The sequence below is a fragment of the Phyllobates terribilis genome, unplaced genomic scaffold (assembly GCF_046119375.1).
Source record: "Phyllobates terribilis strain yellow unplaced genomic scaffold, ASM4611937v1 Scaffold_4__5_contigs__length_816908805, whole genome shotgun sequence".
NCBI classification, from domain to species: Eukaryota; Metazoa; Chordata; class Amphibia; order Anura; family Dendrobatidae; genus Phyllobates; species Phyllobates terribilis.
This window is the reverse complement of record NW_027362764.1, coordinates 725,233,795-725,257,137: the sequence shown is the minus strand read 5'-3', so window position 1 is coordinate 725,257,137 and position 23,343 is coordinate 725,233,795. Positions and strand designations below refer to the sequence as shown.

At 43.0% G+C, this 23,343-nt stretch overlaps 1 protein-coding gene across 2 annotated transcripts in view; it reads right to left on the bottom strand.

Annotated features, from left to right (window-relative positions):
- EMC2 (ER membrane protein complex subunit 2) overlaps positions 1 to 23,343 on the bottom strand; it is an 85,567-nt gene that overhangs the window by 42,938 nt on the left and 19,286 nt on the right. For both annotated transcript variants that reach the window (XM_073679770.1, XM_073679771.1), the window contains exons 4-6: positions 10,745 to 10,809; positions 7,310 to 7,395; positions 4,850 to 4,907 (exon numbers count right to left, since the gene is read on the bottom strand). In XM_073679770.1, coding sequence (XP_073535871.1) covers positions 4,850 to 4,907; positions 7,310 to 7,395; positions 10,745 to 10,809 — 209 coding nt within the window. The remainder of the gene's footprint in view (positions 1 to 4,849; positions 4,908 to 7,309; positions 7,396 to 10,744; positions 10,810 to 23,343) is intronic.

Below are 23,343 nucleotides of genomic sequence, written 5' to 3'. Positions count from 1 at the left end.
GAACAATGAGATGGAATAAGATTCTACAGGTGAACAACTGGCTACGTCGATGGTGCCGTCAACAAGGATTTGGATTTCTGGATCACGGAATGAATTACCTATACGATGGACTACTTGCTAGAGATGGGGTGCACCTTACGAAGACTGGAAAACATGTATTTGGAAGTCGCCTTGCTACACTCATCAGGAGAGCTTTAAACTAGAACAATGTGGGAAGGGAAGCAAAAGGCCAGAAAAAGCCATACAGCTGACAAATACTATTGAGTTCTCTGCTACTGGAAGTGGAAAGGAAGAACAAAGACAAAACAATTTAAATAATAAAAATATGGGAGGAAGAGAAACCAATCACAAACTAAAATGTTTTTATACAAATGCACAAAGCATGGGCAACAAACAAGGAGAATTGGAACTACTAACGCAGGAAAAGAAATATGATGTCATTGGAATCACTGAAACTTGGTGGGACGATACACATGATTGGAATACAAGGCTAAAAGGATACAACTTATTTGCAAGAAACAGAATTGATAAACGAGGAGGAGGTGTCGCATTGTATGTTAGAAAAGCGTATATCTGCAGAGAGATTGAAGCTTCAGAGACTGGGAGTACTGTGGAAACTGTTTGGGTAAGAATACAAGGAGAGAACAACGGAAAGGACACCATTGTAGGCGTTTACTACAGGCCACCTGGGCAAGCTGAAGATATGGATGAACTCTATGTATCAAATGACCAAGTTCTCCAAAAAATATGACGTAGTGGTCATGGGAGATTTCAACTATCCAGACATTTGTTGGGAATCTCTCTCAAGTAAAACTAACAGGTCAAGCAAATTCTTATCCTCTCTTGCTGACAACTTTATCTTCCAAAAGGTAGGGGAGAAAACAAGGGGATCTGCTACTTTGGATCTAATCCTTATAAACAGGGAGGAAATGGTTGAGGAGGTAAAGGTGGCTGGGACCCTAGGAGGCAGCGATCATGCTATTATAGAATTTTGGATAACTAGAGGAGGAAGACATGTGAAGACTCAAACTTCAAGGTTAGATTTTAGAAAGGCAGATTTTAAGAGACTCAGAAAGAGAATAGGAGGGATCCAATGGCTGGATGTCCTTAAGGACAAAAATGTCCAGGAAGGATGGGAAATTTTTAAAAATGAGATTCTCAAAGCACAATCGTTAACAATCCCGAAAAGTAGGAAGAATGGGAAGCATTTAAGGAAACCAGGATGGATGAACACAGAACTTAAACACATGCTAAAAAGAAAGAAAGAAATGTTTATTAAATGGAAAGAGGGAGGCATATCTAAAGAAGATTATAATGCAGTCTGCAGATCCTGTAGGGCATGTATCAGGTTAGCTAAAGCTGACAATGAATTAAGGCTTGCAAGAGATGTCAAAAGCAATAAAAAAGGATTTTGGGGGTATGTCAAAAGTAAAAGAAAAGTCAAAGATGCTATAGAATTTTTACAGGATGAAAATGGAGAAATGGTAAGAGAGGATGTTGAGAAGGCCGAACTTTTTAATTCCTATTTTGCATCTGTTTTCTCTCAGAAAGAAAATGTAACATCAACTGATCTTCACTGTCCTTTTAAAGGAATAGAAGAATCCAAGTTATCTGTAAACAGAAAGATTGTGAAGGAATATTTAGCTAACATAAATGAGTTCAAGTCTCCAGGTCCAGATGAATTACACCCCAGAGTACTGAAGGAGATCGTAGAAGAAATTTTAGAACCACTCTCCATAATCTTTGAAAATTCTTGGAGAACAGGAGAAGTCCCAGAAGACTGGAGAAGAGCAAATGTTGTTCCTATCTTCAAAAAGGGGAAGAAGGTGGATCCAGGGAACTATAGGCCGGTGAGTCTGACTTCTATACCAGGAAAGATCTTTGAACAAATTATTAAACAACATGTATGTAAGTACCTGGATAAGAATGAAGTGATTAACCAGAGTCAGCATGGGTTTGTAACTAACAAGTCATGTCAGACTAACTTAATTTCCTTCTATGACAGAATCACTGACTGGGTGGATCAGGGAAATGCTGTAGATATAGTATATCTTGACTTCAGCAAAGCATTTGACAAAGTATCTCACACCATCCTTATTGAAAAAATGACCAAGTATGCAATGGACCAGGCAACTGTTAGGTGGATTCATAACTGGCTTAGTGATCGGACTCAAAGGGTGGTTGTAAATGGCTTCACATCCAGCTGGATGAACGTCTCAAGTGGGGTACCACAGGGCTCTGTCCTGGGACCTGTATTGTTCAACATCTTCATCAATGATTTAGATGAAGGAATTGAGGGTAAACTGATTAAATTTGCTGATGACACAAAGCTAGGAGGGATAGCTAATACTAGAGAAGAGAGAGAGAGGATTCAAAAAGACCTAAATAAACTGGAGCAGTGGGCAGCAACCAACAGAATGTTTTTTAACAGGGAAAAATGCAAAGTACTACATCTGGGCAATAAAAATGAAAAAAGCATATACAGAATGGGAGGAATAGAGCTAAGCAACAGTACATGTGAAAAAGACTTAGGTATACTAATAGATCATAGACTGAACATGAGTCAACAGTGTGATGCAGCAGCAAAAAAGGCAAATACAATTCTGGGATGTATTAACAGAAGCATACAGTCTAGATCACGTGAAGTCATTATCGGTCTTTACTCCTCTTTGGTCAGACCTCATCTGGAATACTGTGTACAGTTTTGGGCACCACATTTTAAAAAGACATAGACAAACTGGAGCAAGTTCAGAGAAGAGCGACCAGAATGGTAACTGGTCTGCAAACCATGTCCTATGAGGAACGGTTGCAGGATTTGGGAATGTTTAGCTTGCAAAAAAGAAGACTGAGAGGAGACTTAATAGCTGTCTACAAATATGTCAAGGGCTGTCACATTGTAGAAGGATCATCTTTATTCTCATTTTCACAAGGAAAGACTAGAAGCAATGGGATGAAACTAAATGGGAGGAGACACAGATTAGATATTAGAAAAAACTTTTTGACAGTTAGGGTGATTAATGAGTGGAACAGGCGGCCACGAGAGGTGGTGAGTTCCCCTTCAATGGACGTCTTCAAACAGAGGCTGGACAGACATCTGTCTGAGATGATTTAGTGAATCCTGCTTTGAGCAGGGGGTTGGACCAGATGACCCAGGAGGTCCCTTCCAACTCTACCATTTTATGATTCAATCAGTGGTGGGGGTGGGGTTACACAGATTATCTGGACCGTCTGACACACGGCAACTGGACCTGCAGCGATAATCTCCTGCTGATAAAACACTGATCGGATTGAAACCACATCAACGCAGCCTAGAAAAAGTGACACATCCCTGAAATCAGGTTCTCTACCCCTACATTATGCTGCTTTTAGATTAAATAGCAAACACCTGTATATAAATTCCCTTTAAAGAGTTGGACATTGACTTATAGAGTAACTACTTCCAATATGTGGGACTAGAGTCAACTTTCATCCTACTGGAGGATAAGTAATTAAATGGGTTTTTTTTGCCCTTTTCTTTGACCACATATGGCCCCAGTGTGGTGTAATGACTGGCCGCAGGGATCGTGTGACATAACCATGTCAGGCAAGCCCTGGGAGAGCCAGTGCCGAACAGAATTGGCTCTGGAGGGAAGTTTAAGTGTTGTTATTTTACTGGGGTGAAACATAAGGATTGAGAAGGGGATAGTCGGGTAGAGAACAACCCCTTTAAACTAGACGTTAAATGCACAGTGTAGGCAGGTGTACTTGAGCCGCCATTCTCTAAAAGGTGCATCTGTCTCTCAGCACATGCTTAGATGAAGGGGAGGAAAATACAACTAGTCTCACTGGTCATGCTACAAAAGTGAGATTTAAAGGGGTGTTCTCAAGTTTGAACGTTACCCCCTATCCAAAGTATAGGAGACAACTCTGATCACTGCCGAGGTCCCCAGTGATCCATGACTTTAGAGCCCCATGTAAATTTAGCAGAAGACGATAACATGCACTCCCCCTCCATTCATTGCAGCGGTCGACAATCTGCAGCAGTCCCATTAAGAATAAATGGAGCGGTAGTGCGTAGGATCGACCATCGTAGGCAGGCGAGGCTCTCCAGAGACTTGGTTCTCGGGATTGGTGGAGGCCACCTCGGTCAGACCCAAAGTGATCAGGATGTTATTCCCTGTCTTCTGCATAGGGGATAACTTGTACACACTTTTAAGAAGCAATTATGGTGAGGTCTTTTATTGCAAAAAGTTTATATAAAACCAATATCTGTAACGCTGTAAAAGAGAGTAAGTAATGTGGAGGTTTTAGTGCGGCACATCCATGAGACAGGCTCCCATTAAAGAAATATTGCAGGACATGATGTAAAGTAGGAAGGAAAGGTGGAGTGTTCCCGACAACTTCGAGAGAACTGGGAATCAATCTACTGGACGGATATGTCATCAAGAGGACGGATCTGTTTCTTGACGTTCAGGGAGCTCAATAATGTCTATTTAATTTTGGGAGGTCTGAATAAATGAAGTCGTTGTGTAATTCACGTCTTAATATTAAAGTTCTAGTTAACCCCGCGCAAGCCGCAATATTTCAAAACTCTGTCAGGGCAATGGTCTATGCGGAAAGCAAGTTTCTCCAACGTCTGTCGCTCTAGGAAGAAAAGCTATTACATTATTAATTTCTGTGCTTCTCTGGTATTTAGCGTGCAAGCAAAACAATATGTCCCAGTTAATAAAAGAAAAAAAAAATAATTAAAAAGAAATAGATTTCCCTGTGGGAGAGCGAGAATGATTTGAAGCAATATTTTCTTAGCCAAGAGTATGCACTCAGCCGGCTTCTCTCAAATTACCTATAACAGTCACAATATTTGACTTACTGTGTTGGTTGGATCTTCTTGTAATATCCTGTCATATATCTGGAGAGCATCATCGTACCTGTTCCAAAAAGGAAAGTGAAAACCGCTTATGGAAAATCAGTTCCAGAAAACATCCATAGAAAAAAACAACAACCCAGCGAGTCAGCGTAAAAAAAGAGATATTCAGCTGCTCAGAAAAATACTTATAAACAGTTCAGGCTTCCATGTATTCAGGAGACTGTGCCATATGTCTGAGCATGGGAGATGAGAACAGGGGCAAGCCTATGCCGGGCATCTCTTCATACTGGCGAGGGGCAAGAAGCCCCCAATCAGCCATCCGCAGATGGAAAGCTTTTTATTTTGGTTTCGTTAACTACTTAAGGAACTACCAACGTCTTAAAAACATTGAGCTGCTCTGAATTTCTCTTTTTTTCTCAATTCTACACTCCTCAATGTTGGCAAAAAAATCAAAAGAAAAAAATCTATATGTTTTATATATACATACATACAATATATATATATATATATTATTTGAATAACCAAACAAGAAAAGAAAAATTGAGATTGAGATTTTAAAAGTACAAAAAGGAAAAAGTGCTTTGTCATGGATGGGAGTAAATAGTCAGGGCTTGGACTGGTTAATGGGGCTGTCCACCACTCGGATAACCTATTTTCAATTACTATATTCCCCCATGTAAAATAACCACAGCCTGTACTCCCCCTCTGGTGTCGAGCATCCCGAGGCTTGTGTGACGCGTGTCATGTGAGCCCTGCAGCCAAACAGCTGCCACTTCCTTCAGATGTAACAGACAACAAGAAGTAGTCAGACATCTGCAACTCTCACTTCTTCGGGGCATCCGTTTCATTCGAAAAAGGGAAGAGTGAAGTTGCTGCTGATTGGCTGCAGGGCACTGGCGACAATGTCGAGTTTTTTCATGGACCCACTGAATTGCATTGCCGATTTTAATCCGATCTTGGGAATCAATCAGGTCTCCGCGATTTTCCACAGATCTCTTGGTTCTCAAAAAAATCACAGACTTGTGAATGGTCCCATAGACTATTACAGGTATGAGTACTATCAGTGAAAACTAAAGATGGCACTCATACAAGAACATCGGACGTTTGAAGAGGCCTTAGGAAATGATGCTACATTTCATTCCCTGTTAAAGGGATTGTCTACATTGATGACTTTTCCTTAGCATAGGATCCATACCAGATAGGTGAGGATCTGATATTTGACACCTCAACCAGCTCCATACACATGTAGTGGCTTTTCCAATGCATCTCAGCCTCCAATCACTTCAATAGGACTTGCACAGAAGAACTCTAGAACAATCACGACACGGTGAATATAGCTGTGGGGTGCAGGATCTGTACTCTGTGTATATCCCGCCCCCGAGGACGCTGCAAGCAGCTGATTGTTGGGGGTTTCAGGTGGCAGACCCCCACCTATCCAAGGATAGGTCATCAATATCTAAGTACTGGTTAACTCCTTTACATGCTGTCACGATATGTGTTAGCAGAGGTCTACGTGTAACTAGTCAAGCAACCTACAGAAATCTGTTAGGAAAAAACGGGCAAAAAAAAAAAAAAAGTGATGTTCAATGAAATCAAAATAAAATAAAAAGGAGCCAATATCCTTATGTAAGAAATGTATAACTGTTATACTATAAATGTGTTTGAAAAAAAAATATGGCGACATTTGTCACCAAAAGATCAAAATGAATTAAAAGGGGTTTCTCCACTCTGACAACTCCGTCTCAATCGGCATGTTTGCTCCTGTAAAATAACACTTATAGTCACCTCCGGTGCCAGCGCTGTCCCTTGGCATCAGCACTCGTTCTCCCAGGGATCGCGTAACATTATGTCATGCGATCCCTGTGGCCAATCAGTGCTGGCTTCTCTTTCCGGCCTTCGGAAGAATAAGACATAATTCCACACGATCCCTGATAGAGCCAGTGCCAACACTGCTAGAACGGCACCGAAGTTGAATATAAGTGTTGTTATTTTAGTGGGGGCAAAAATGCTGATTGAGAAGGTGTTGTCTGAGTAGTGGACAACTCCTTTAACGTTCAATATGTATCAGATATGCTGTTTGGGGGAGCAGTCCTATCCCTAGGATGATTCATCACCAAAAAGTCAAACTACTGTTACTACAGTCAGTCACTGGGAAAGCATTGTGCCCATTTGTGTCAGCCGCTCTCCAGGTGGCCGCTGGAGGCTAGTGACAATACAAGGTAGAACAAGGGGAGTTGCTGTTCAGCACTTATCTGCCATTAGTATACTGTCTGAATATAGGTAGCAAGAGGGCAAGTCTCTCCACTGCCAAAAGTGATCTTATACTGTCAAGAATAATCATCACTGTATCGGGAAAAATTCCAAATACACATAGAAGCGATAAAAAATACCAAGCGGCATGTACAAAGGAGAAACCGAGAGAAGATCCGACATCTGAAGAATACATGGTATCCATTATGTTACCTTTCCATGGCCTCGAATCTCATGCCAGTGAGTTTCTTTACCCGGTGGCTGCCAGGAAACTGCCTTCGTAGTTCTTGTAGACAAGACTTCAAACAAAAACAGAGTGGGCACGGATTAAGGGTCAGCATTAAAAACAGACATCTCCTTAAAAAACCTAGCAGTCTTCTTTACTATTAAGGGTTAAAAAAAAAAATTGTACAGACTTACATTGGCAGGTAGAATTTAGCAACAACAACAAATAAATGTATAAAAACAAAATTAATTGTCTCTATTTGTTTTCACTTTATAGATGTTTTAAATTTAAAGCACAGGTAGTATTATTTCCTTACATTGCACTCTATAGGCACGATTACATGTCACTGTGCCAGAGCCGCCATGAGGTAGGTGCCGCTACGTGGTCGTGTCAGGGCAGGCGCCATTTTATAGGGGTGTTGAGGGAGGCACTGAGGTTAAGAGAGACATATTTTACAAGAAGGGATGTTAAAATAAACACTTAACATGGGGGGAGGGGGTTACTGCAACAGGCACAGTTGCAAGGCTGATGGTGTTGCTGCAGACACTGTTACCGGGGGATGGGGGGCTTCTGTAGCAGGCACTGTGAGGTTGTTGCAGTGGGTATTGTTTTATAGGCAGTATGGCTGTTACAAGGGGTGTGACAATACAACCATTCTATGTGGGAGTTTTACAGCAGGCAGTATTATGGGGAGGGAGGTTTCCTGCAGCAGGCAGTATTACGGGGAGGGGAGGTTTCCTGCAGCAGGCAGTATTACGGGGAGGGGAGGTTTCCTGCAGCAGGCAGAATTACGGAGGGAGGTTTCCTGCAGCAGGCAGTATTACGGGGGGAGGTTTCCTGCAGCAGGCAGTATTACGGGGGGAGGTTTCCTGCAGCAGGCAGTATTACGGGGGGAGGTTTCCTGCAGCAGGCAGTATTACGGGGGGAGGTATCCTGCAGCAGGCAGTATTACGGGGGGAGGTATCCTGCAGCAGGGAGTATTACGGGGGAGGTATCCTGCAGCAGGCAGTATTACGGGGGGAGGTATCCTGCAGCAGGCAGTATTACGGGGGGAGGTATCCAGCAGCAGGCAGTATTACGGGGGGAGGTATCCTGCAGCTGGCAGTATTACGGGGGGAGGTATCCAGCAGCAGGCAGTATTACGGGGGGAGGTATCCTGCAGCTGGCAGTATTACGGGGGGAGGTATCCAGCAGCAGGCATTATTACGAGGGGAGGTATCCAGCAGCAGGCAGTATTACGGGGGGAGGTTTCCTGCAGCAGGCAGTATTACGGGGGGAGGTTTCCTGCAGCAGGCAGTATTACGGGGGGAGGTTTCCTGCAGCAGGCAGTATTACGGGGGGAGGTTTCCTGCAGCAGGCAGTATTACGGGGGGAGGTTTCCTGCAGCAGGCAGTATTACGGGGGGAGGTATCCAGCAGCAGGCAGTATTACGGGGGTAGGTATCCTGCAGCAGGCAGTATTACGGGGGGAGGTATCCTGCAGCTGGCAGTATTACGGGGGGAGGTATCCAGCAGCAGGCAGTATTACGGGGGGAGGTATCCTGCAGCTGGCAGTATTACGGGGGGAGGTATCCAGCAGCAGGCAGTATTACGGGGGGAGGTATCCTGCAGCTGGCAGTATTACGGGGGGAGGTATCCAGCAGCAGGCATTATTACGGGGGGAGGTATCCAGCAGCAGGGAGTATTACAGGCAGGTAGTAATATTTTCAGACTATCAAGCAGTTTGTATACATATGTGGTATTGCTTTCTGGCCCAGCAGGTATATCTTATAGTATTTGCGTGTCCTGTCACTTTTACACTGGGCTCCTGCATTTCTGTTGACACTTGAGATTGCTGAAAATGTTCTTCATCTGCAACAACTTGGAAACGTTTGGATAGCTTTTAAGTAAAACAAATCTTGGACACTCTTGGACGGAGAACAGAAAAACTCAGTGCATGATGATGAAGAAGTATGATAAATATGCATGACATAACCACACAAACTTAAACAAACCCGGCGCGGCATATGCCGGAGGAGCGAGGACCATGTCTGAGAACATGTGAGGGCTGTTATACAGTGATGCCGAGAGAAAGTCTACACTGTAGCTTCATTTCACAAGACTATACTCGGGTGAGCAGAGAAACATAAAACATGGCAGCGATGGCAAGACGTTAAAAACAAACGGAATAGACCTCAGAAAATAATTACAGAGGAACAAAAAAGGGGAAAAAAAAATCATTTAGCAGAAAAGTAATTTGTCAACAATGAACAGAATAGACATATATATATACATCAGCCATAACATTAAGGGGTTTTCTGGTCTGAACACATTTTTGTAATCATTCTGTGACACAACGTGGATGGTCCGCGCTGCTGCCAACTAGAAATGTAAATCCAGGATACACAGTTGTATGATTGCGGTTTTTATTGGTCGACGCGTTTCGACATTTTCATACTTCTTCACATGCGGTTATGTCCTGAGGAAGAAGTCTGAAAATGTCGAAACGCGTCAACCAATATAAACCGCAATCATAGCAGCAGCAAACCATCCACGTTTATTCCTTTATTCAATTTATTGGTCGGATGAAATGTGGACCTGTAGCAGCTGTTATTCTATACCTCCATATTGTTGTGTGAGCACAACTCCACCAGGTTAGGAAAACAATATTATCCCTTCAAAAATATAGATTGGATAAGACCCTATTTGCAATTTTTTGATCTCCACAGCTTCTGTATTATTCTGTGACGGCAGATTGTCAAAATCCTGTCAATGTGCAACCTGCAAACAGTCAGGATTTCTCACCATTTCCAGCTGGAGTGGGTGGCCACGTGATTTGCATAGTCGCGGTCATGTGCCGAAAAGCTTTGCATTCACTTCTCTCATTCGATTATTGAGAAGAGCAAGAAGAAGCTGCTGGTCGGCAAATGACCGCTAGCTAAACCTGGAAATCGAGGGGGAAGCCTGACAGCGTGCATATTGCACCTTGGCAGGGTTCTGCAATCTACATCCAGAGAAATACACCATGACATGGTGATCAAAGGAGGACTTGAGGATGCCAATGGAGCAGGAGGATCAAAGTTCTCCTCGACCGCCAGTTATGGAAAACAGACCTGCCCTCTAGACCAGGGTCCTGTGAATTTATTAATTGATCTCTACCAGCTTAGGCAGGAGGTACGCAGCAAAATAACATTTACACGAATGCCAAGACCAAAGGTCTGCCAGCAGAACAATGCCCAGACATCACACTGACTCCATGCGGTCATTCTCTGTAAGATGTTCTCAGGATCATCAAGGGTCCCAGAGGTTTATCTCCCAAAGACAAGAATGATCTCATGGAATTGATCTGACAAAGAAGAAGACCCCTTAGCATTTTGTTTTGGACAATACTTGCTGGCACATGACGACAAAAAAAAAAGTAGATAAAATCTATACATGACTTACCATTGCTACGTCATCACGACCACAGTCCAAGGCAGCAACCATCACCTGTTCATGGATGATCCATACTGTCCAGAAGAGATAGAAACGAAGACGGTTAGTAAGGAAAGCTCTGCGATGGTGGTCGTAGCACTAGGGATCACCGACGATAGACAAGCTACTTCCCAAAACTAAAAGCCAGATGTAAATCAGGCACTGACCAATAAAGTATATGGCTGGGTCAGGAAGAGAGAAGAATGGCGAGGAGTAACTCAAGCTGAGCAGCATTATCTCATAAGATGTTTGGGCTGGTGTAAAATCCACCTCCGATGTCATCACAGGCTCACACTGCTGATCTGTACTGGAGCCATGCTTTACACTGCAGCCCTGCTTGCTCAGATCAAGCAATCAGGACAAGGAGAATTATTATGTACCACAAAAAGACAAAGAAAACAAAAACTAAAAAAAAACTATTAGGGTATGTGCACACGATGCAGAAATGAAGCAGAAAATTTCTGCATCATTTCTGCATCTCCCTGGCAGAAAAAACGCATGCAGATTGTGCATGCGTTTTTCCTGCAGAATACATGCGGATCCACATGCAGATTGACAAGCGCTTTCCAGGCGATTTTAGCATCACCTGGAAAGTGCTTGATAACTAGGTCACACTATATAAATCCATGCAAACAGCATGGATTTATACAGTGTGAACCGAGAGAGTGTATATACTTACCTCTGATGGCCCGCGCTGTCCTGCTCACTCCGTTCTCCCGGCTGCCGGCAACTTTGAATTGAAAGACCTGCCAACGTCAGCGTCACGTGACCCGTCACATGACTCTGACGTCACCGCAGGTCCTACAACTCACTGCAAGTGCCGGGAACCAAGCGGGAGCGCTGCACGGGCCGACAGAAGGTAAGAATACATTTATTTTTTATTTTATTCTTCTTTTTACAGCTTTTATTAATGGTACCTGGGTGTGGATGAGACTCTCCTCTCCTCTACACCCGGGTACCATCCGCACATTAGAACGCACCAATTACGCAAGTACAAATGCTGTCTTGCGGAATTGGCGCGTTCTAATGCAAGTCAATGGCGGCGAAATCGCCGCGTTTCCGCAAAATTAATTGACATGCTGCGGATTTTTGACCGCAGCGTTAACGCTGCGGAAAAATCCGCATCATGGGCACAGCACATGCGGATTTCCATTGGGGAACATTGCTGCCCTTCTACCATGCGTTTTTCATGCGTTTCCGCGGCGTTTACGCAACTGCAAAAACGCCGCGGAAACGCATGAAATACGCATCGTGTGAACACAGCCTTAATCCACCAGGGAAAAAAAAAGATTATTACCAAGTTACTGTCCTACATGGAAGTTAAGTGCAATTTTAACAAAACCTGTAGAAAAGCATGGTCTTGCTGCCATTACCTCTCCTAGCAAGGTAAAACTGCTTTTGGGACATATACAGTCTGGTTTGTCCATTAAAGAAGCACCCGCATCAATTTTTTTATCCTCTTAATACACTGCTCAAAAAAATAAAGGGAACACTTAAACAACAGAATATAACTCCAAGTAAATCAAACTTCTGTGAAATCAAACTGTTCACTTAGGAAGCAACACTGATTGACAATCAATCTCACATGCTGTTGTGCAAATGGAATAGACAATAGATGGAAATTATTGGCAATTATCAAGACACACTCAATAAAGGAGTGGTTCTGCAGGTGGGGACCACAGACCACATCTCAGTACCAATGCTTTCTGGCTGATGTTTTGGTCACTTTTGAATGTTGGTTGTGCTTTCACACTCGGGGTAGCATGAGACGGACTCTACAACCCACAGAAGTTGCTCAGGTAGTGCAGCTCATCCAGGATGGCACATCAATGAGAGCTGTGGCAAGAAGGTTTGCTGTGTCTGTCAGCGTAGTGTCCAGAGGCTGGAGGTGATACCAGGAGACAGGCCAGTACACCAGGACACGTGGGGGGGGCCGTAGGAGGGCAACAACCCAGCAGCAGGACCTCTACCTCTGCCTTTGTGCAAGGATGAACAGGAGGAGCACTGCCAGAGCCCTGCAAAATGACCTCCAGCAGGTCACAAATGTGCATGTGTCTGCACAAACGGTTAGAAACCGACTCCATGAGGGTGGTATGAGGGCACGACGTCCACAGATGGGGGTTGTGCTCACAGCCCAACACCGTGCATGACGCTTGGCATTTGCCACAGAACACCAGGATTGTTAAAGTCGCCACTGGCGCCCTGTGCTTTTCACAGATGAAAGCAGGTTCACACTGAGCACATGTGACAGATGTGACAGAGTCTGAAGACGCCATGGAGAGCGATCTGCTGTCTGCAACATCCTTCAGTATGACCGGTTTGGCAGTGGGTCAGTAATGGTGTGGGGTGGCATTTCTTTGGAGGGCCGCACAGCCCTCCATGTGCTCGCCAGAGGTAGCCAGACTGCCATTAGGTACCGAGGTGAGATCCTCAGACCCCTTGTGAGACCATATATATGCTGGTGCGGTTGGCCCTGGGTTCCTCCTAATGCAGGACAATGCCAGACCTCATGTGGCTGGAGTGTGTCAGCAGTTCCTGCAAGATGAAGGCATTGAAGCTATGGACTGGCCCACCCGTCCCCCAGACCTGAATCCGATTGAGCACATCTGGGACATCATGTCTCGCTCCATCCACCAACGTCACATTGCACCACAGACTGTCCAGGAGTTGGCGGATGCTTTAGTCCAGGTCTGGGAGAAAATCCCACAGGAGACCATCCGCAACCTCATCAGGAGCATGCCCAGGTGTTGTAGGGAGGTCATACAGGCACGTGGAGGCCACACACAATACTGAGCCTCATTTTGACTTGTTTTAAGGACATTACATCAAAGTTGGATCAGCCTGTAGTGTGTTTTTCCACTTTAATTTTGGGGGTTTCCCCAAATCCCGGCCTCCATTGGTTAATAGATTTGATTTCCATTGATGATTTTTGTGTGATTTTGTTGTCAGCACATTCAACTTTGTACAGAACAAAGTATTCAATGAGAATATTTCATTCATTCAGATCTAGGATGTGTTATTTGAGTGTTCCCTTTATTTTTTTGAGCAGTGTACATTGCAGTCATCTTATTATATAGCACTGTGTACTTACAATTGCTCATTTTGCCTTTCTACACAGTAAATTCTTCTTTTCCAGTAGGTCTATGACATCACGTGATTAAAAACTGACGAGCTGAATCCTTCTAAGCTCTATGTAGAAACAGGAGGTAAATTTTCCCTGTATGAGTCATGAGTCACTGCAAAAGTCCTTGGCAGGGGGAGGAGGGAGCAGCTGCGTCAGGGGTTGAAGAGGGGAATGATAAATGCAGGGACAAGAGACTTCCAGTTTCTACATAGAGCAGAGAAAAGAAGAATTTACTGGGTAGAAAGGCAAAATGAGCAATTTTAAGTACACAGTGCTATATAATATGATGACTGCAGTATATTAAGAGGATAAAAACTTTGATGGGAAGAGGAGGAGTGCTGCTTTAATATTTCAAACCATGCTTCTCTAACTGTCCCTATGTTCTGTAGCTTGCCATACAATCCTTTTGAGTGTTAGGTGCCTCTTTAAATCAACAGTCAGACAGCACAGTAGGTGCTGGAACTTCCTTTTCCTCATATGCCTGCCCTGAACGGATAGCCTGCTTCTCTGCTATGCTCCACCTCCACTTCATATTTCTGTAGCTAAAGGATTACTCTTGACAAAAAACAGTGGACAGAAAGTTACATAAAACAGAGATAACTTCCACTTTAGAATGATTTTTTGAGGGAAGACAACTTTTTTTTTTTTTTTTTTTTTTTTTTTTAAGATAAAGTAATTTGAATACTGTCCATTTATCACTTTATCTATGAAATTAGATCAGGTTTACAGGGACAATTTATAATGTAGCATGCGCTCCATCTATGTTATTTATCCATTCCAAGTAGTCGGACAACATCTTTTCGTGCCATGCATTTTTGGGGCAGAACCAGGCAGCCTAACTTTAGGACATAAGGGACAAACAAATTTAGTTGAAAAGCTAACAAATTGTGTGGTGTTGTATTGCATCAATATTATTGTATCACCATTTTTGTCACAGCTTAATTATTCACATTTTTATTATTGGATTGTTTACAATATATTATTCATAAAAAAATTTTGTTTGCACTTTATCTTCACTTTCTAATTTTCTTCACTCCTAAATGGGTTTTTCCTATTAAACTATATCTTTAATTATTTCTCAATTATATATATATATATTTTTGTTTTTCAGACTTATTTCTTATTTTAATTTTTCTTTGTTCCCATTGTTATTGTCACTTTAAGATTTATTATCTCCATTTATCTTCCTTATTATTGCCCACCCTTGTGCCCTGAATTATCATAGCCTCTTCAACTTCATGGCTATTTTCTACTCCTGCCCAATTTTTTTTTGCCCTGAATCATCATGGCCTCCCCAGTGCTTTGCGCATGACATTTTCTGGCGTGTGCTTGCTGTCCCTTAAGCGTATCGCCTGCGATGTTACGGATGGCGCCGCACCTTCTTGTGACGTCGCCGCAATCTGCCTGATGGGCGCGCGTCAGTGCCAGCAAGTCGGTGCATGTGCCCTATAATTGGCAGCTGGGTGAGCTTTATTTAATTGGCTTCTGCAAACATCTCCTTCCTATTTAAGTCCGATTTAAGTCCTATTTCGCCCTCCTGCCTCATCACTCCCTGAGGGAGCTCGTGTGAAACGCGCGTAGGAATATGGGGCGGCAGCAGGATCTCCACCATGAACCCAGGTCAGTAATCTTTTCTCACTCCTTTTTTTAATGATTCACATTTGTGGTTTTGATATTCATCCTTTACATTTGTTAATATTTTTATCTTTATAAACTTGTCTTTTGTGCACTTGCACTTTATATATGAATATATTTGCACATTATATTGCCGATACATGACCATGTATAGTTGTCATGTTCCTCTGCCTCCTTTTTAATATATTGGGTTTTTTTTTAATTATTGTCTTGTTGAGGATACCTTTATACTGTTTTCTTTAATTGGTGTCCTTACAATACAGTAAATAGTCGTTTTGTTCTTTTGGGGATTATCTAATGATTATCCAAAGCAGTTCTTTTGGTTATTTAGATCAGGTTTTCTAAAATTACAGGGACCATTTATAATGTTGCACGAGATCCATCCATATGTTAATTATTCATTCCAAGTACTTGGACAAAGTCTTTTCATGCCATGCATTTTTGGGGCAGGACCATGCAGTCTAACATTAGGACGTAAGGGACAAACAAATTTAGTTGAAAAGCTAAAAAAAAAAAAAAATACACTGTGATTTGGAACAGGAATTCACGTTCACTTCTGAACACTGACGACTATAGTGAACCCCATGGAAAACTAAAAGTAACATGGAAAGGAAAAATACAGTAATAAAGGTTTAGGCGAAAGGAAATCAAGTCCAAGATCAAGTAGGATCTACGGTGTTAGCCTAAGTTAGGAAAATATGCAGCCAGGGTAGACGAGAGGGTCCTTATCTGTCATTCACATCTATGTATATATTCAGGAATGACTACAATGTTAGGAAAAAAAAAATGATGGTTGGTAAGATCTGTGCTGCCTGCAAAAAGACTCGCTGTGCTTCAATGTCTTACCCAAAACGAAATAGAAGGTTTTGTAAAGATTTTTAAGTAACACTAAACATAGAAAATGCACAAAAAATAAAAATAATATCCAAACAATTCCTTCCTTAATCTCCTTGCTGTTTTGATGGTATTTGTTTCCTCTTACAATTAAGCAAAGAAATATTCTGTTACAAGAAATCAATCTCGTCTTCCCTCATCTTCCTCTTCGACAACGGCTGCAGCAGGAGCCTCCCCCCATCTGTCCTGTCTATAGTAGGACTGATAAGCCCCTTCACATTTGATGGTCCCCACACAAAAATAGAGAATTTTAGCATGAAATAAACGCCTGGTATTTTCCAGAACTTTTGTGGAAAGATGTCCCCTCTTTCAATGCAATTTAGAGAGGTCATTTCAGAGAACTTTGGATCAGTGAGGGCGCCACAGGATAACTCAACCCCACGATCAGCAAGTTATCACCTACTCTAATCATAGGGGATAACTTCATATCTCGGTACAAATCCTTTAATGCAGTCTTGATTTCCATGAGGTCTCCAGCTTTGCACGACGGGGGAGGGAGGTGAGGGTCTCATCAGACTGCATCTTCTCCTATCTAATGGCAACCAGTGAAAGATCAGTGACATAGAACTGCTATTCCTCTCACACCGCAGTGTTTTAACGTATACTATGCGATACAGCTTTAGCAGTCTCCCTGCCTCCTGCTTGTGAAAGATGTCTCCCAGTCAGCTCTTACAAATAGATGCCACTCATAAAAATACACTGAACTGCACACAGCAACGACAGATAGTAGAGAAAGACAGTCAGTGTGATTTAGGAAACATTTATAATTGAAGAGTATCATTGTACTGACCCGATTATTACATCACAGTCACTTAAATAACGCAAAAATAATCCAAGACTATATGACTCCTCCATGAAGTGATGAACTTGGTCAGTCACAATGGTTAAGGAAGCCCATGTTTCCAAACATTCATCCACAGGTATCAGAGAACTAAACGTGCCCAGAAAACATCCCCCCCCAACAATATTCTACCTCCACCAGCCTGAATTGCTGACACTTAAAGGGAACCCGTCATGTCCTAGTTGCTTTGTACACTGCCCCCATTGGTTTGTTAGTGATGCAATGTCCATCACAAGCGGTTTTCATGAAAATTGGTGGCATTATAATGCTTTTCTAACGTTTTATATCCTTTACCCTAGCTGCTCATATTCAGTTATAGGGGTGTGATTCTCAGATTCAGTCATGGGCGGGCGCACCATTCAGTCAGTGCTGGTGCCACCCATGACATTTGAATACTGCTCCTGGAAAGCGCTATGTTTGAGGGACGCATGAGCATTTGCACACGTCGGGCCGCTGGTCCTGCGCATGCACAAGGAGGCTGTGTGATTACCAGCTTCAGTGCGGACACGCTGAGACCTGTGAATCCCAGCGCGTGTGCAGTCAGTGTATCTTGCGGTCACCGCATGCGCAGTGACACTTCAGCCTTTTTTCCACTCCTCAGCAACCCAATTTTCGCTCTCTGCAGTCCAATGGGGCCTGGCCTTTCATTTTCCCCCTATACAGCAATGAAGCTTGATCTGGTCATCTGCTGGTACAGCCCTTCCGTACTGAGGAACGTGGAGCTTGCGCGTTCAGACACATTAGTCGCCGCACCAGACACGTACGTGGCTACAATCTTCTTGACTGTGAACCTCCCCTGCTTGTCGGAGCGATTCTTGACATCCTCCTCTGACCCCATTCGTCAATGAGTTATATACATCTAGGAGTTCCTCTTTACCTGGATATTTTTCCTCAATCACACCATTAGTGATATAATCTATACAACAAAATTAGAAAAACTGGGCCAAAATTAGTGTTTTTTTATATAATGGCCCTGGCTAGTTTAGCACAGATGCCCCATGCCTCATGTGAAGTTGTTCAGATCGCTTGTTTTTTTTTTTCCCCATTCGAATTTAGATTCACAATGAAACTGATTCACTGAAAACCCGCTCATTCAATAGTACGCTGCATTTTGGGGTCACGTGTCTAATGTTCATACCAGAAAACTACAATTGTGAAAGGTGTGGAAAAAATTAAAGTGGGCAAAAAGTGTATATACGTAATGCAATCTTGACCAAGTTATTCCTTCATATATGCTGATTAGATCTCAAAAAAATGTTTTACTAGTCATGGTCACCACTTTTTAAAGAAGTAATCCATTGAATTGTTTCTTTCAGTCTGTACAGCCTTCACGAGAATATCACACTCTGCACTTCTCACAGTAAGTGGTAAAGTAGCACTCCCAAGAAATGCTTTATACCCTAAACTTGTGTAAATGTGTGTAATGTACCCCCCAATCGCCAGCTTCCCGTTTCCAGCGCTGCTCCGGTCTCCTTCTCACTCACCTGACTAGTCCGGATCACACTGGGGTTTTATGTGTGGACCTGAAGTCGCTTTTACAATGTAAGCCTATGGAACGTCAGAACGAGACGTCAGCCTCATCTTTCTTCTCTTCATTGTCCATCATGATTACTAGATTTCGATCGCCGTTTTATTTCTCTGTGCTCTATTAATCATCAGCACAGCATCACATGGACAGCAAGAGCCAGTACAACAGTGCGATTATCCTCTCCATATTCTTCCTGAATAGGCTAGAAGATTCTATGTTTTCAGTCAGGGAGGCTGAACTGTGCTGTCCATTATAAATGTGTGACAGGAGCTGTCTAATCATCATCAGAAACTGTGATAAGAGTTTTTGTTATTCTTTCTGACATGGTGACGCCTTCAGAACATAAAATCATGTAATTCCTAAGATGTCACCATGAGATCACAGTACCCAACTGAAGAGGAGTATACCATGAATTTTCAGATAGAAAGAAGTAAAATAAATAAGGTACTACTAGCTACATTAGGAGACTGGTGACAGGATGAATAAAAAAAAAAAACTAGACACTGGAGTGTTGCTTTAGTTCTGGAGAAATATTTTGTTCAGGTTTTGGTGCTAACAGGAACCGATGGTAATAATAACTTGTGCACTGTACAGAGTAAACGCCATGCTACCATTCCAAACTTTTTAATCCCAATTCCATTTTTATTAAAATGCCAGTAATTTGGTTTTTATAGCAGCCTGTTGGGATTGAAATGTACACAGCACGCCTGCCAATGTTTTTTTAAGAAATATATATATATATATTTTAATAATCAATAAATGAGGTGATTAACTGATCGTGACAGATTAGAGGACATTAGAAGGTGCGTCTGGGTCCACCTGTGCTGAAAAGTACCAGGACTTGCATTGAAATCAGTCTTGTATGTGTAAATCAACATTTTCCATCTAGTTCCAAACTAAACAGCAAAGCAAATGTTTTTTCCCTTAAAAATTACAAAAAAAAAAAAAAGTTTTTACACTGCCAAAGTTCACAGCTTTGGAAGATAAATGAGTTTTTGCTATTGGAACTCAGTTTAATATTGTTTAAAGGTACCAAATAATAGTGCCGTGCCAAAGTGGGTCGGATTTCCTATACGTTAGGTGACCATTTCCTGGAATATGTGATTCTTGGAAGGCGCGGGGCTCACAGGAGACCTAATTATCAGCAGAACGCAATCCTGTTGAGACCGAGGAAGGGGGTACCGGCGTGAGAGACGGAATACATAACAAGGGCTGCCAGCGCCTGCTTAGATGACCCGCTGAGTGATGACAGTGCCGCCAGCCAATACAAAGCTGCCGTCTCTGCCAAGCAGATATATTTTACAGATCTTTCACAGCAAACAAATTACAATTCGGAGAACAGCAAGGGGTCCAGTGTTCACGACGTGCTCGGGAACGCTAGACTGTTAGGGATGCATGTCTCACCACTCATGCTTTATTAGGCAGCTTTCACACTAATGGTTTGAGGACAGGCCACGGTGTCCAGATCGGCCATGGATTTACTGACCCAAATTAAGCAGCATTTAGGAGGTTAGAGAGTGGATCAGGAGGCATGCAGCTGGGTTGTCAGACCGTGATTGAAGGAAGTATGAAATCATCCTTAAAAATTACGGTATATGCAAGTAGCTACAGGAAAGATGATCTGCTTTTTATTTTTCCTCCAATCTTGTTGATTAGATGCTTTTTAGCTTTGCTACGTTAGGACAGAGTTGAGGTCTGTGACTACAACTAAGCTCCAGTGTCCACAGGGAGTCTGTGGTGGTCTGAGCCACACCCCCAGCCTGGCTATTGGTCCACACTCCTGCTGTATCCCTCCTCCCCAAATGTGATTGGCTGACGTGTACAAGCACAAGTCCACAGGATCAGCAGGGAGTCCGTGCATGGAGCCATCAGTTCTAGGAATTCATCTCTGTCATCTACTACTTGCTGCCCCATATTGTTTTCCATTAGGTATCTACAGTGCCACAAATATAACATTTTATATATCTTTGCACACATTTGTGAGTTTTTTGGCAGAAATTGTAACAATAAATATCTGAGAATCTTTATAGTGAGGACACGTGTATGGGTCGGTAATCCCACACGAGAGGAAACTAATGCAGCCTCAGGGATGCACCGGATTAGTACACCATGGCTGCCATCATCCAAAAATCAGCACCATGCCTGTCTATGCATTATGTCAGGTATTGCAGCTGTGCTCCGTTTACTATAGCTGCAATACCAGACACAAGCTGTGAACAGGTGTGGCGCTATTTCTGGAAGAAAGCAGCAATGTTTCATTTTGCTTTCTAATCTGGACAACTATCAAAAAGGGGGATGTCTCCTGATGTTTGTTGGTCGCACTTCAATCAAAAAGGCGATTTTGTTGGAAGGCCATATAACAGTCAGACATTTCCCCAGCCAGCGGTCACTGCAGAGGGAATTATATATGGCGGCCATTCAGATGAACGGCCCCAGCTCTCTGTAACAGGAGTTGTTTTCTAACAACCCATTAAGGGTAAAATACAAAATTAACACCTGACCCATGGGAAAAAAAAAAATGTGATCATGACAAATGGACAAAAGTTTTCCAAGTGGAACAACTTCTATTTAAAGAGGTTTCCCAGTCTACATAAAGTATCTCCTTCCTATTGGAAAGGTTATAATTGTTAGATCGGTGTGGGTCCCACTGTTGGCTACCCAGAATATGGGACCTGTGCCTCCCATTCTCCACTGGACACAGCACCGCGGCCAGGAGGCGTTGGGTGGAGCGGCTGGCTGCACCTGTGAAGGTCTTTGTGCATTTAGGTCATCATGAGATTTATAGAAAAGCTAGTTCTCAATTTTCAGCGACGCCGATCATCCGAAAAACAAGCAAAACGCTCGTCCATTGGGTGATCGTTTCATTTATGCTAAGGGAATAAAATAAATAAATCACTGTTCTCGGCAGCACATCACCCCAAGTCAACAATGTGCTGCCGATATTGCAATACCGTATGGGGACGGAAGGATGGTGTTAGTGACCGTTCTGTGGGTATAGTGTGTTATATCATGTAAACGAGCACCGGTCCAATTGTACATACTCGATCGGCGCTTGTCATACATCCTGAAATCGGCTTGTGTACACGAGGCATATGGCACCGACCCTGCCAGCACCACACGCCACCATCTACAGAACTACAGTGCCAGAAACATAGGCTGGAGAAGCAGGGCGCAAGCAAAACCAACAGCCCTGCGAAAAGGGGGATAGATATATAGATATACATACACACAGTACAGACCAAAAGTTTAGACACACCTTCTCATTTAATGATTTTTCTGTATTTTCAAGACTATGAAAATTGTACATTCACACTGAAGGCATCAAAACTATGAATTAACACATGTGTAATTATATACTTAACAAAAAAGTGTGAAACAACTGAAAATAAGTCTTATATTCTAGGTTCTTCAAAGTAGCCACCTTTTGCTTTGATGACTGCTTTGCACACTCTTGGCATTCTCTTGATGAGCTTCAAGGGGTAGTCACCGGAAATGGTCTTCCAACAATCTTGAAGGAGTTCCCAGAGATGCTTAGCACTTGTTGGCCCTTTTGCCTTCACTCTGCGGTCCAGCTCACCCCAAACCATCTCGATTGGGTTCAGGTCTGGTGACTGTGGAGGCCAGGTCATCTGGCATAGCACCCCATCACTCTCCTTCTTGGTCAAATAGCCCTTACACAGCCTGGAGGTGTGTTTGGGGTCATTGTCCTGTTGAAAAATAAATGGTCCAACTAAACGCAAACCGGATGGAATGGCATGCCGCTGCAAGATGCTGTGGTAGCCATGCTGGTTCAGTATGCCTTCAATTTTGAATAAATCCCCAACAGTGTCACCAGCAAAGCACCCCCACACCATCACACCTCCTCCTCCATGCTTCACGGTGGGAACCAGGCATGTAGAGTCCATCCATTCACCTTTTCTTTGTCGCACAAAGACACGATGATTGGAACCAAAGATCTCAAATTTGGACTCATCAGACCAAAGCACAGATTTCCACTAGTCTAATGTCCATTCCTTGTGTTCTTTAGCCCAAACAAGTCTCTTCTGCTTGTTGCCTGTCCTTAGCAGTGGTTTCCTAGCAGCTATTTTACCATGAAGGCCTGCTGCACAAAGTCTCCTCTTAACAGTTGTTGAAGAGATGTGTCTGCTGCTAGAACTCTGTGTGGCATTGACCTGGTCTCTAATCTGAGCTGCTGTTAACCTGCGATTTCTGAGGCTGGTGACTCGGATAAACTTATCCTCAGAAGCAGAGGTGACTCTTGGTCTTCCTTTCCTGGGGCGGTCCTTATGTGAGCCAGTTTCTTTGTAGCGCTTGATGGTTTTTGCAACTGCACTTGGGGACACTTTCAAAGTTTGCCCAATTTTTCGGACTGACTGACCTTCATTTCTCAAAGTAATGATGGCCACTCGTTTTTCTTTACTTAGCTGCTTTTTTCTTGCCATAATACAAATTCTAACAGTCTATTCAGTAGGACTATTAGCTGTGTATCCACCAGACTTCTGCACAACACAACTGATGGTCTCAACCCCATTTATAAGGCAAGAAAT